Below are 12,671 nucleotides of genomic sequence, written 5' to 3' on the forward strand. Positions count from 1 at the left end.
ACGACTCCCTTTCGCCCTGCATCACAACCGACGGCTTACCTACCAACACTCTCTCCGCAACTCTACTTAGATCCTTAACCGTTACATTTTGAATCCGGTCAACCATTTCCTCGATTGTAGTGATTTTCCCCTGGCACTGCACCTGTCTTCCCAAGTCCTCTAGTCTTGCCAATTTGCTCTCCACATTCATGAGCACCGCGCTGGCCAACTGGTTTTTAGCCCGCTGGACTTCCTTTTCGGTCAACCCGTTCTTTTCAGCAACCAACTCGGCCAACTCGTGGGATATAATCTGCGGCGCCAAGTGCCCGGCCTCTGGCACCAAGCTCACGGTGATTCCAAACAATCCCGAGTCAATATGCGAGTGGTTGAAACACATGCAGTTTTCAACAAAGGGGTACTTGTTGAGGACCCGAGTGTAGAGCCGGGAGAACATTCCCTTGCCCGGGCCACCCGCGGAGAAAGACGAGCCGCCACCGAGAAGTTTCTGGAGAGTGGCCAACGAGTACAAGTCGTCGCTGAGCAAGCCCGTAGTTTCAAACCCAATCTGCATGTGGTACAACTCAGGCTGGTTGGTGTACAACGGCTTGACGTGGGGTAAGCACAACTCGCCGCCGGTGTAAGTGACGGCCCCCTTGTCCATATTGTGGCCAGCTGAGTTCCAGTCGCCGAAATTGTCCTCCACCATTTTCAACGCTTGCTCGTGTGGCACTCCCACCATTGCAATGACTATGTGGCCGGGCTGGAAGAAGCGTAGGTGGTACTGCTGCACCTCCTTCTTTTGGATCAACGGCACCCTCTCCCGCGGGGCAAACAATGGGATCCCCAAGGTATTGTTCTTGTACGCTACAGCGTGGAGCTGCTCCGCTAAATTCAATTCTGGTTTGTATGGTAGTTCTTGGACTTCATAGTCCACAGCCTGGAGGGCCTCGGCAAACTCTTGGTCGGTGAACTGCGGGTACCGTACCGTCTGCGCGATGGTTTCCAACATCTTCCCCACGTCGTTGTTGAAGACACTCGCTTGCAAGATCATCGACTCTCTCTGCGCCGAGCTCATGTAGTTTCCCCCTAGCTGCATCAACGTGTTTGTCATTTCCGTGCCAGTGTACTTTTCAGTGCTCCTCCAGCAAAGTCTGTCGTGGACTTGTGAGAGTCCCGGTCTCAAAGGGTCCTCGTATCTTGATCCTGCATCGACGTACGCTCCCAAGGCGCTGAAATGGCCCGGGGTGGAGTCTGTCACTAGCCTCAATCCGTTGGCAAGAGTGGTGCTTTGAATCGGAGGTGCTGTAGAGTAGCACCGGGGGTGGACTCGTAACAGGTGGCGTACCTTGAACATCATCTGGTGTAAGAGGTAGATGAGATTTTTTTCAACACTGCGCGTTAAAACTATATACTACAGGCTACTGGCACTTTCCATCAACTTTACCGGGCCGTCACGCATACCGGGCGGTGACTCTAAGTTACAGATCCTCCAGCTCCAGCTCTTTGCGCTTCCCCCGCTGTAGCCTTAGCTGTAGTCGCTTTGACTCGACGTAGGCGTCACTCGATGCCCATGCAAAGAGCCGGTTCGCCCGTCCAATGGGAGCAGCGTAAACACTCAGCTGTGCCTGTTTCAACCCTGCAGTTTGACCTAGCCATTTCTCTAGAATCCGTCGCTGTGCTGCTTCCAAGTGGGAGCCGTGCCATCGTGTCGTTGGAATGGTGGGTGCTGCGGTGATAAATTGCGGGGTGGTGCCCTGTAGCGAAGAATAGAGCTTGTTCGACTTGCCTGACTGTTGTAGAATAGCCTCCGGGTATGGATTGGTCGTTCCATTGGAGTCAAATGTGACCCCCATCAGCTGGCTAGCGTCTTCCGTGGCTGCCATTGATAAAGGTAACGGTTTCTGGCGTTGGAAAAAAAAAAATATGCACTGTTGAGACCACACTATGGCGATGTTCCCACAGTTTCCCCAGTTCAAGGTGCTCGTCTTCTTGGTGGATGGGTTGACCAAGGACGCGATTGCCAATATACAGAAGCAGCTCGCTGATGCTAACCCCGAGTACGACTATTGCTTTTGCAGCACCACGTACATCGTCTCATTGGAGCAGCTCCACCACAGCATCCACAATAGCTTGCAAAGTTACACGCTGGACCAGATGCAAACGCGGACCTTAAATGCGGAGATTTTGCTCAACTTGTGCCCTGTTAATGTGATCTCAGAAGCACTAAAGCGGTTTGGAATACTGGAGGCGTGTTCCAGTGCGGTGATCATTAAAATACTAGGCAGGGAGGAGAACACCATCGAAGTTGAGCGGTTCACCCAGTCTTTGGGCACAGTGGTGCCCATAACAGACGACGCACTTTACCAAAGAGCGGACATTGCAAAGTTTAAGAAAGTCTACAAATTGAATGACGCTGAAGACCCCCTGGACCTCACACGATTGGCTATAGGAGCAAGTATTTTACGCGGGTGCTAGCCCCCCTGGACCTCACACGATTGGCTATAGGAGCAAGTATTTTACGCGGGTGCTAGGCTCTACTTGAATGCAAATCTATTCAAATCTACACGGCGGGGCTTGGGTTCCTGCCGTTTTTCAACAACATTGACTGATTTTGTCACCAAGACTGGTCTCGGGCCTCCTTTGATGGAAGGCTTCATTTTTTTTCTCACTGGTGACCCCGCAGTGTCTTCGGACTCCTCTACTTCACCAACCTCAACCTTTACTATCTCTTTTGACTCCGCGGGCAAACTTGAGATCCAAATTGGTCTCCCATCGGTGGTCTCTGGTTCCTGCGGGCGGAAGAACTTACTAATTCCCAGTGTCTTTACCTCAGTGGAGGCCAACTTGCGCAACTTCTTTGACGTCGGTGACACTTTCGTCGCACACTTTACTGACGCGGTTCCCACTCTCTTAAGCTTGACCATGCCAAGTACAGACCCGGGGTGCTCTCTAGAAAGCAACACCTCGTGGGTGTTTGGATCAACCAATCCATTGCAGACCTTTACCGCCAACTCTGAATCCCAAGTTTGCCCACAAACCAGCTCTAGAGTCGCTGCGTCTACATCCAAACTCAGCGGCACCTCATTCAATGCCACCACTTGCTGCGTCCTCGGGTCAAACACTTTTTGAAACTGGAACGCAAGGGTCGCCCTAGCAAACTCCCCCTCGATGTCCTCGGGAAGTGGCTTCCCCGCGGCAGGCAAGGCCACTACAACTTTTTGTAAGTCCCGGTACCGATGCACTAGCTGGACCGAGGACTTGATGCCGACGCCGGGGACGCCCCTGGTGTAATCACAGCCCGAGAGCATCGCCGCAAGTCGCACCTGGTCGCTACTGAGACTGCCAAGGAAAGGAACCGCCTTGACCTTGTTGAAGTTTGCCCTGTCAATCTCCACACAACTAGCATCATCTCGCAACTTTGTGATCAACTTGCGGCACCCAAACACAAGCAAGTCTGAGTCCTCGCTCAAGATCCCATCAACAATGCCGGTTTTCTCTAGGTACACCATCTGCGGGTCCGCCTCGTACGGCGCCACCACGTAGGAAATGTTCATCTTGTCTAGCTCCACCATGATCAGTTTCGCCATCTGGTGGCTCACGCAAGCGGCTTTCATGTACGCCTTTGCCGCGAGGGTGGCTTTTCCCGCCCTTGTATACTTCTCTGCAAGCCTGCGTGCCTCCTCGCGCTCCAGCTTTCTCTTTGCGTTGGTCTCTGCTTTCGCCGTCAACAGCGCGCCGTCAAAGACAAAGTACGGGTTGATCCCAAAGTGCCGGAGCATGGCAATCTTGTTCAAGATGCTGGTGATGTACCTCCTAGTCGGTTTCCCAAGGCAGAGCTCCTCGGCACAGGAGACTATCGCGCGGTGCAACCACCCATACGTGTCAATAGCTAGCGTCTTGCCACGGTACCGCTCAAGCGAGCACGGGTCCTGGATGCATTTGAGAAGCGGGAGTAGCCCTGAGACTCCCATCGTTGGTGGAAGAAGAGGTTGTCAACACGTCTTGTTTTACACCGAAGTGGTAGCACGTCTATTCTATCTATGATTGCAGGCGCCAATAGAGATTGAAAACTGCACGCCTGCACTCTCGTCTCCTCCCAGACGCTTGCTGAAATAATACCCCAAGTCAAAGTTGGCCCACTGGTTGAAATACTTTAACCCGGCACCGTACGAGAGCGCGGCGGTGCTGTCAGTAAGGGAAAACTTGGAATCCACATTGCCTAGTAATGCTGTACAGTATAGTCTCAATGGGGAAGTAGGTTCCACGTTATGTGGCGGAGCGTAGAAGAGCCGGGGCACTTTTGTAAGCATAGTGGCCTGCAATTTGTAAAACAGTAACCCTCCACTAGGCTCCACGCTGTTTTGCTTGAACCCGACAAACGAGCTGTGTCCGCCGAGATAAAACTTGTCCAAGGTGTGGACGGGGAACTTGCTGTTGAAGTTGTAAATGCCTCCAACCTCCCCTGTGAAACTAGTGGTGATGTTAAGGAACGACTTGTAGAGGCCTAGTCTAACCTTCAGTTTGGCAAACTCGCCGCTGTTACTGGGGTTTGCTTGCTCTTGTACGGAGCTCAACTCGGCATCGGCCTCCACCTCGATTCCATCAGTAGGGAACACTTTGCCCAAACATGAAACATTCTTGTAGCAGACTCTACCAGCAACGCTGGACTTCAAAAACTGCCCACCAAAGAACTTGAGATTGTCCAGCGCGCTGTCGTCTATATCATAAAGGTTCCTCTTGAACAACGACAACCCAGCAAAAACACTCCATGGCCCCGGGGCCTTATACTGGATCCCTATTTTACCACCCAATTCATTCTCTTGAAAGTCCAGCCACGCGTGGTTGTCCTTGGTGTTGTACCCACCGTCCAAAACAACCTTGAACCGCGGGTCTTTCAAACTGGAAGCAAACTTAAACTGGCTCAATAAATGGTCATGAGGCTTGTACGGGTTGTAGTCGACCCCCACGGAGACAACCTCGCCGTTGCCGTTGAAGTTGCTATCTACATGGTTCAATTGGAGGTTTAGAAAGTCCTCAGCGTCAAACTTGAGAAACCCCTGGCTGGTGTTGAGCGGAGTAGGGGAAACGTCAAAGGTGACTTTTGCCGGGATCGATTTCTCATGGTTGTACGACTTTACCGATGGAGCTGTCGAGTAGTAGTCTGGCTGGACCCGGACCTTCACCTCGTCAAACACTCCCGTGTCGAGCAAGTGGTGGTAGGAAGTGGTTGTCTCCGCGGTCAACCTGGCCAAAGTGTAGTCGCTTCCAGCCAATAGCGGGGTCAACAATTTCTTGTAAAACTCGTCGCTAAACGCTTGTCCTCCTTCGACTTGCACCGCTATCAAGTACACGGGCTGCGTAGAGGAAGCCAGTAACAACGACTGGATGCCGCCTGTTTCAACTTGACCCATTGAATGCATGTATTATGGTGTCCAGGGTTTTTACTTTTTTCCCCGTGGAAAATTTCATTCTAAGTCTCTCTATTTACATCTACAGTGGCCCCGTCGTAGGCCAAGTCCAACACTTTCCAGTCACACTTGATCCCCTCGCTTTGGAAGATACCCGTGACGTCACGTGCAATACTTTCAAACCCGTCAGTAGCGAGGCATAAAATGGTTGGACCAGCACCGCTGAGGCAGATGCCGCAGAGTCCCGGGTGTTTCGCGGGGACCACGTCTTTCAACACCGTGTCCAAGCCGGGGATCAACACCGTCCTGTACGGCTGGTGGATCTTATCCTTCATTGCCTCGTAGATCACCTTGTGGTTTGGCGGGTTCTGGGTCAACGCGGTGGTGAGTATGGCTATTCTTTGCAAGTTGTAGATAATGTCCTTGCGGGAGTAGGTCTGCGGCAACACTGCTCTGGACTTGTCTGTGCTGACCTCAAAGTTGGGCACAATGGCGACGCATTTGATTTTCGGATTCCACTTGTACTGCACGTACTCGCCGATGTCCCGTGGCGGCGGTGACAGCACTATGGAGGACCGGGGGGTGTCCTCTTTAGGCAAGACCCATTCCAATGGCACCTGCGTGGCCTCTGCGTCCCCCTCGTCGAGCTCATTCAAGTACGACCCAATAAACCCGCCGAGCATGGCGGCGGCAATGTTATCCGGGTGCCTCTCAATCATCAAACAGTAATCGAGCATCCTCCTTTTGTCCAAGTGCAAGTCCCCAATGACGTTCCCTAGGCAGGCTCCGCCGACAATGGCGCTAGCGCTCGAGCCCAAACCGCGCCCAAGGGGGATGGGGTTGTTCACGTGGATCTTGGTTCCGTGGGGGAACTGGCTGATCCCGTTGCATCTGAGCACATACAATGCAGTTTGTGTGATCAAGTTCTTGTCTGAACTCAACGGGACCTTCTCGGCGAGATCACCCTCATAGGAAAGAAGCGCGTTGTGGGGGTCCGCCGTGGTATCAACACTGGGATCAATCTCCACGCTAATACTCAAGTAGAGCTGCAACCCTACCCCCAACACGTCGAACCCGGGACCTATATTCGCCGACGACGCGGGCACTTTGATCTGAAACGAACGTGGCATAGCTCTTTGGTGGATGGTGTGGGTCTATTACAGATTTGAAATTTTTTCTTCAAGAGCGAGAGAAATACAAATCGATAAATCATATACAGGTGGGTCTCTTTCTCCAAACAATCTCCGCAGGCTCTTGAGGCAAGGTGACCATCGAGGTGTAGTCCACTTCAGGCACAGTTTTGCCCTTTAGTTCCCACTGCAAGTTGTACACAAACGTGGTCAAGAGAGTGCCTAGTTGCACATAGGCAAACTGCTCGCCAATGCACCTGTGTCTTCCTCCACCAAATGGCAAATACGACGAGCCCACGCCTTTGGAGACCTTGCCAAACCCGTAGTCAACCTCGTCTGAGTCCTTGCTGGCCAAGTTGGAGTCGTCCCAGCGATGCGGGTCAAACACTGCCGCGTTGTGGTAGTACTTTTCGTTGGTATGCGCGTACCCTGGCGAGACCAACACGTGGTGTCCCCTGGGAACTACAAAGGTGGTCCCTGGAACCACAAGCGGCGACATGACTTTGCGAAAGATGGAGTGTAGAGGCATGTGCATCCTCAACGTTTCCTTGATGGTGTTGTTGACCAAGGACATCCCTTGCAAGTCCTCGTAAGTCAAGTCGTCGAGGCGGCCGCCTTTTGGCTTCAACACGGACTGAATCTCGTCGTATAGTTGCTCCTGCAACTCCGGCTTCTCTCCCAAGTGCAACAAGAACCAGGCCGACGTGGAGGAGCTCGTGTGCTGGCCGCCCATGAGCACCCCAATCAACAAGTTGGCAATCTCCTGGTCGCTCATCTTGACGCCGTCCTTGTACGTGGAGTTGACCATCAACGAGCTGATCAAGTCGTCGTTGGCGTCGACTCCAGCTTCACGTCTCTTGGTGATCTCCTTCATGTACGTTTGGGATATTTTCTGCTGCGCCGCGTCTCGCTTCCAATAATGCGGCAATGGCAAGTTGGGAAAGACAAAGTTCACCGGGGTAAAGCCCTTGTCCAAGTCCGAATAAAGCTGAGCAAAGGACTCGTCGAAGCGGTTGCGCATCGCTGCGCCCATGAGCGATCTCGACGCAGTGAATATGGTAATCTCCGGCTGTGTCTGCATGACATTGGCCACGCCTGAACTCTGCTTTGACAAATTAAACATTGGCGACTTGACAAAGTAGCTCAACACCTCCTCCCTGATGAGCGGGACATACCTCCTAAACGAGTCCGTGGTTAAGGCAAACTTTGCAAACTTTTTCTGCTCCATCAACCGTGCGTTAGGGCAGTCGTATATGACGCCCTTGCCAAACACGGGGGTCGTCAAATGCTGGTACGCTTCCTCCGCGGAAACATCAGACAACTTGGCATTGAGGATAAACTCGTGGCCCTTGGGGCCTAAATAGACGGTCATGACCCGCCCCAACAACATAAAAGCAAACACATCGCCATGTTTCTTGCGGCAGTTTTCAAAAAACTCATACGGCTGTTGTCCATACCCGACCGCCAGGCCAAACCAGGGGATCCAGTAAAACACAAGCGGCACACGGTCTTTCCTCAACGAGTAGAGCAACTGCCATACGATATTGTACACAAACGGAGCAGCAATGAGGATGGAAAGCTGCTGGAAAGTGGACAAGGTGAGGAAGAAATTGTACCCTTGGAGTAGTCCGTCAACGATAGCCATTGCTGATGATAGAGCGATGGAGGGAACCAACTCTCAGGAACTTGTCCAATTATAAGTACTGCAATGTCTCACCCTCCAAAATGGTGTGTTTTTGCATCTCGTCGTTTACGAAAAACTTTTGGCATACGACGGGGAAAAATAAAACTGCAGCGCGCGTGCAATTATCCTAGAGCTCGTACACCCTAATATCTATATAAATATCCTCACTGCATCTCAAACCCCATCTCCTTGGCCCTGACCACCAACTCGTCGTGGTCCTGCTGCATTCTGCTGTTCTTCTCTTCCAAGAACTTGATATACTCTATAGACTTGGCCAAGATTGTGCCCTTGTTCAACTTTCGTGCGGGCTCCAACCCTTCCAAGTCAATGTCTTCAAAAGACATGTTGTTGTACTGGTCGCCAAAGGGGACCATCTCGTCCCCCTCGGAGCTGTCGTACTCGTCCACGTCGTCGCCGATCAACTGCATCCGCTGCTGCTTCAACCGCATTTTCTCCTGGTGCTTCCGGAGCACCAAGATTTTCAACGTGGGCACCGACTCCTGCAACGCGTTGAACTTGTCGTTGATCTTGTTTCTGTACCTTTGTTCAATCACGTTGTGCGCGGATTTAACCCGCGGTCTGCCCGAATGGGGCTGCAGTAATGGGGTCGACACGGACGACTCGGTCACCACTGCGGGTCTCTGCTTTGTTGGTTCCTTTTTGCTAGGCTTGAAGGGGCTGCCGGTTTCCTGTTTTATATTGGGCGTCTGCAGTCTATTTGGTGTAGCCGGCGAGGAGAAGCCGTTCTTTATAGAGTCCAGGCCTTTGCCTCCGATGACCGGGTAGATGCTTTGAAACAGCGACGCGGTGAATGAGCTGAGTGAGGAGGAAGTGGACGACTGCTGCAACTGGTTGCCCTGCTGGTCCACCGCCCCGTCCTCCGTTTTCAGCGGGCACGTCTCAACATTGGCCTCGACAGATAACGGAGACCTCACTGTGGCTGCCGCGGCGGAGTACGACAAGTGCGACGCAATCTCTTCATTGCCGAGCTGGGGAAACTCAAACCCGGGTGGCTTATTCGCGTCATCGTGGTCATGAGACTGACCTCTAGCATCGTCCGCTGCCGACTCCAGCAACCCTAGCTCTGGCGGATTATACCCCAAGTCCATTCCCGTGTCGTTGCAAATCTCGTCTGTCCCGGCAATATACCCGGTGTTGCTCGGCAAGTTGCGGTCGATGTAGGAGGACTCCCCGCTGCACATTGGCAGCGGCATATTCATCAGCTTTGCTCTATTGGTGACACACTGCTGAAACGAGGGAGCGAGGGAAAAGTCCAAATCAACAGGGAACCCGGGTGTTTCACTAGTTTGGTTTCTCATACCTCCACTGCCGACCTCAAGCACCGGCTGCCCTAGCAAGCAGAGACTAGTCGGGTCCATTCTCATGTGATACGGAGCATCCTTTGCTTCATAGGTGACATCCTGCTGCTGCACCTGCTCCTTAACCGGCACATGTCCAGCCTCCTCCTCCGCAAACAGTTTCTGCATCTCGTTGGCGTTCCCCATGGGCGAAAAGAACGAACTGTAGTCATTAAGCTTGTAAGACATTGGGCGGAAAGCAATGTCGTTAGCTCCTCCCGATGGCAGCTCCAGTCAGTGGAAGTGCTTGCGATATATAAAAAAAAATCCTCAACCAGTGTATTTGTTTCTTTTAATGGATCTAACCTGTAGTTGGCTCTGTGGAATCCTGCGTGGAACACTCTCAACAAGAAAAGCACCCTACCGACTGGATTTCCTTTTTATCCACCAACGACGGAACCTAGATGCTTGATTTTGCATTCATCAAGACAGCTCTTGCACTTGGCCTGTAAAATATATCTAAATGCAATCCAATGTACGATCCAAACCACCTCTGGCGCAGTCACCCCACGCCACGCCGTTGCTCTTCCACCTGAACCAAACTCTGGTGTATCTCTTCTTCAGCTATGACCACCATGGCTTCTGCACGGACCAATCCAGCGATAAGAAGTCGCGATTGTTTTTAGACCAACAACAGCCATTATCCGCATCTTTCGTAGATTTCCATGTTGCGGTTTTGGACCGTGAGATATAATACTGGACTATTTTTGCAGCACTTGCTAATCATACGACTTTAAAGACAGGTTTTGGAAAAATAAACTCCTCTGGGCGTGGTCTAGACTGTTAGCAGTCCACCATTGATTTTCCTCCTTTCTGTTATTTTTTTTTCTCTCACATCATCGCTAAGGTTTGTTCCTCAAGACATGTCCCAGCTCCATGATCTATGCAAGTTTCCCACACGCCCCATAACTGTGGAGTATGTCTCCCAGTTGAGGTCGTACTTGAGCAGCGGGGTCCCCGCTACTTATACAGTGGAGGAGGCGTACAACTATGAGAATCGGGTGGAGACTGAACCAGCAACCGCCACGACTCCGTTGCATTTGATCTGCACTCATGTGCCAACAGACTTGGACGAGGGTGAAACCGCGGTAGTTGATGAAATGTGTGATGTCTTGTTTGAGTACGGCGCCGGCTGGAGCTTCACCGATGTCAATAATGAGACCCCGGGGTGCGTGTTGATCCGGCGCGGGCTTAAAGACTGGGCGTTGTATGAGAAGCTTGTGGACGCTGGCGTGAGGGCAGAGTTGTTGTTGAGAAAAGTGAGCGAGTATGACGTGGAGTTTGTTGAAGAAGGGGAAGTGGTTGCCTCTGAAGAGGCTGCTGCTCCCTCCCACAACCAGCAAGCATTTCTCGAGTCGAAACTTGAGTATGTGGACGATGCGCTAGTCACGAAAGAGAGAAAAGACGGCGTCATGATGAGCTGGGAGTCGGATATCATGCAACTAGCCGCAGACTCAATCACCGTTAATGGTAGTGACGACTTGTGTATTCTCAACATTGGCTTTGGAATGGGGATCATAGACACGATGCTTCAGCAGAAGAACCCCCGCAAGCACTACATTTGTGAAGCCCACCCAGATGTGCTAGCCAAGATGAAACAAGATGGCTGGTTTGAGAAAGCAAATGTGGTGGTCTTGAGTGGCCGCTGGCAGGATGAACTCGACAAGTTGCTTTCTCAGGGCACTGTTTTCTTCGATGGCATCTACTACGACACTTTTTCCGAGCACTACCTGGACATGCTCGAGTTGTTTGACTATGTTGTTGGTTTGTTGAAACCAGACGGTGTTTTCTCCTTCTTCAACGGGCTTGGTGCTGACAGACAGGTCATTTACGAAGTCTACAAAAAGTTGGTTCAAATAGACCTCGAAAATTACGGCTTGAGGTGCCGATTCAAGGAAATGCGCGTGCCACCAGAATTGTTCAAAAAAGGAGGCGAAAGTATCTGGGATGACATAAAGAGAAGCTACTGGTCTTGCCCTATTTACTACCACCCAGAAGCCACATTCATGGACTTTAGCTAATGCTTAGTTTCTCCCCTTCCACAAAACACCCTAGCCCGCAGAATGCCTCGTCTAGTGCTCTCTCAAAAACATTAGCCAACCTCCAGCCGCCCCCTAGATACTCCTTTTTCTTTGCCAACTCGAATAGATACGGGTCGTGGTAGCTATCCTTGGGGTCAACAGTTTGGCTCAATAGACGATACCTCAAAGTCAAATCTCTGTCTCCGTCGAACGGCGTAAACGGTGCAACTGCCACCGCCAGGCGGCTCTCGGGTACACTACTGCTAAACTGCTGGTCCAACTGGCTGTTTATCTGCTGCAACTGTTTCTTCCTCTGCAGCGTGCGCTTGTTCAACTGCCGCTGCTGCTGCTGAAGCAACTCTTCGCTGCTCATTGAGCTGTTGGTCATCTTCTCCAAAAGCTCCTGCTGCTGGAGGATCTTAAACTCCACATCCTCCTGCTCCATCCGTTTCTGAATCTTGAGCTTCTCCTGCTTCAACCGTTCCATGGCATCCTGGTACTTGGCCAAGTCGGCTGTCTTTTGCGACTCGCGCATGTTCTTTTCGAGAATCTCTAGCTTGTGCTCGCTCTCGTACTCTCTGACCTCCTGCTCCGTCGCCTCAAGGTCAACCCCGTTGCTCAATTTGAACACTATTTCCTCCACCTGTTCCAAGTACTGATTGTACTCTTTCAAGCTGGCAAAGTCCTCCTCGGTTTTGTTGTAGATGGCACCGACTCTTCGCCGCACGTCGATCTCCTTTTCAATAACCAAGTCCTCAAAGATCTGCTGCTTGAATCTGTTCTTTCGCAAGATTTTTCCGCATTTCGGATACGGGCATGGGGCCGGGCCTAGTGAAAAGATCCTATCGACGCATGACTCGCAGATCTTGTGATAGCACTCGGGGTTGACAAGAAACCTCATACTGGGGGAGAGGTACTTGTCTGTTTTGCAGATCGGACACATGTCCCGCAACTGGTCGGGATGGGGCACGATGTTCATGGTGTAGTTACTCTAGTTTATTCAGTCTACTGTGGATTGGTAATCCGATGATAAAGTAGTAGTCTATTTTTCCAAACCGAGATGAAAAAAAAAATTGACCTTTCTCCTCACC

At 51.6% G+C, this 12,671-nt stretch overlaps 10 protein-coding genes across 10 annotated transcripts; 2 read left to right on the forward strand and 8 right to left on the reverse strand. All coding sequences in view use genetic code 12, as the record gives it.

Annotated features, from left to right (window-relative positions):
- Positions 1-66: 66 nt before the first annotated feature.
- Positions 67-1,336, reverse strand: LODBEIA_P20540 (uncharacterized protein; the record flags this gene model as incomplete). Its single annotated transcript, XM_066972011.1, has 2 exons — positions 67-73; positions 138-1,336. The coding sequence occupies 2 exons, from the start codon at positions 1,334-1,336 to the stop codon at positions 67-69; spliced, it is 1,206 nt and encodes a 401-aa protein (XP_066828992.1).
- A 121-nt stretch (positions 1,337-1,457) lies between these two features.
- Positions 1,458-1,862, reverse strand: LODBEIA_P20550 (uncharacterized protein; the record flags this gene model as incomplete). Its single annotated transcript, XM_066972012.1, has 1 exon — positions 1,458-1,862. One exon carries the CDS (start codon positions 1,860-1,862, stop codon positions 1,458-1,460), a length of 405 nt encoding a protein of 134 aa, XP_066828993.1.
- Positions 1,863-1,923: 61 nt separating this feature from the next.
- LODBEIA_P20560 (uncharacterized protein) lies at positions 1,924-2,454 on the forward strand (the record flags this gene model as incomplete). The annotated part of the gene is made up of 1 exon (XM_066972013.1): positions 1,924-2,454. The coding sequence occupies one exon, from the start codon at positions 1,924-1,926 to the stop codon at positions 2,452-2,454; it is 531 nt and encodes a 176-aa protein (XP_066828994.1).
- A 59-nt stretch (positions 2,455-2,513) lies between these two features.
- Positions 2,514-3,950, reverse strand: LODBEIA_P20570 (uncharacterized protein; the record flags this gene model as incomplete). The annotated part of the gene is made up of 1 exon (XM_066972014.1): positions 2,514-3,950. The coding sequence occupies one exon, from the start codon at positions 3,948-3,950 to the stop codon at positions 2,514-2,516; it is 1,437 nt and encodes a 478-aa protein (XP_066828995.1).
- Positions 3,951-4,013: 63 nt separating this feature from the next.
- Positions 4,014-5,399, reverse strand: LODBEIA_P20580 (uncharacterized protein; the record flags this gene model as incomplete). The annotated part of the gene is made up of 1 exon (XM_066972015.1): positions 4,014-5,399. One exon carries the CDS (start codon positions 5,397-5,399, stop codon positions 4,014-4,016), a length of 1,386 nt encoding a protein of 461 aa, XP_066828996.1.
- Positions 5,400-5,449: 50 nt separating this feature from the next.
- LODBEIA_P20590 (uncharacterized protein) lies at positions 5,450-6,517 on the reverse strand (the record flags this gene model as incomplete). Its single annotated transcript, XM_066972016.1, has 1 exon — positions 5,450-6,517. One exon carries the CDS (start codon positions 6,515-6,517, stop codon positions 5,450-5,452), a length of 1,068 nt encoding a protein of 355 aa, XP_066828997.1.
- Positions 6,518-6,596: 79 nt separating this feature from the next.
- Positions 6,597-8,162, reverse strand: LODBEIA_P20600 (uncharacterized protein; the record flags this gene model as incomplete). Its single annotated transcript, XM_066972018.1, has 1 exon — positions 6,597-8,162. One exon carries the CDS (start codon positions 8,160-8,162, stop codon positions 6,597-6,599), a length of 1,566 nt encoding a protein of 521 aa, XP_066828998.1.
- A 203-nt stretch (positions 8,163-8,365) lies between these two features.
- On the reverse strand, positions 8,366-9,748 carry LODBEIA_P20610 (uncharacterized protein; the record flags this gene model as incomplete). The annotated part of the gene is made up of 1 exon (XM_066972019.1): positions 8,366-9,748. The coding sequence occupies one exon, from the start codon at positions 9,746-9,748 to the stop codon at positions 8,366-8,368; it is 1,383 nt and encodes a 460-aa protein (XP_066828999.1).
- A 674-nt stretch (positions 9,749-10,422) lies between these two features.
- LODBEIA_P20620 (uncharacterized protein) lies at positions 10,423-11,580 on the forward strand (the record flags this gene model as incomplete). Its single annotated transcript, XM_066972020.1, has 1 exon — positions 10,423-11,580. One exon carries the CDS (start codon positions 10,423-10,425, stop codon positions 11,578-11,580), a length of 1,158 nt encoding a protein of 385 aa, XP_066829000.1.
- LODBEIA_P20630 (uncharacterized protein) lies at positions 11,573-12,559 on the reverse strand (the record flags this gene model as incomplete). The annotated part of the gene is made up of 1 exon (XM_066972021.1): positions 11,573-12,559. The coding sequence occupies one exon, from the start codon at positions 12,557-12,559 to the stop codon at positions 11,573-11,575; it is 987 nt and encodes a 328-aa protein (XP_066829001.1).
- Between the last annotated feature and the right edge of the window lie 112 nt (positions 12,560-12,671).

Source organism: Lodderomyces beijingensis, assembly GCF_963989305.1.
Source record: "Lodderomyces beijingensis strain CBS 14171 genome assembly, chromosome: 2".
Taxonomy (NCBI): Eukaryota; Fungi; Ascomycota; class Pichiomycetes; order Serinales; family Debaryomycetaceae; genus Lodderomyces; species Lodderomyces beijingensis.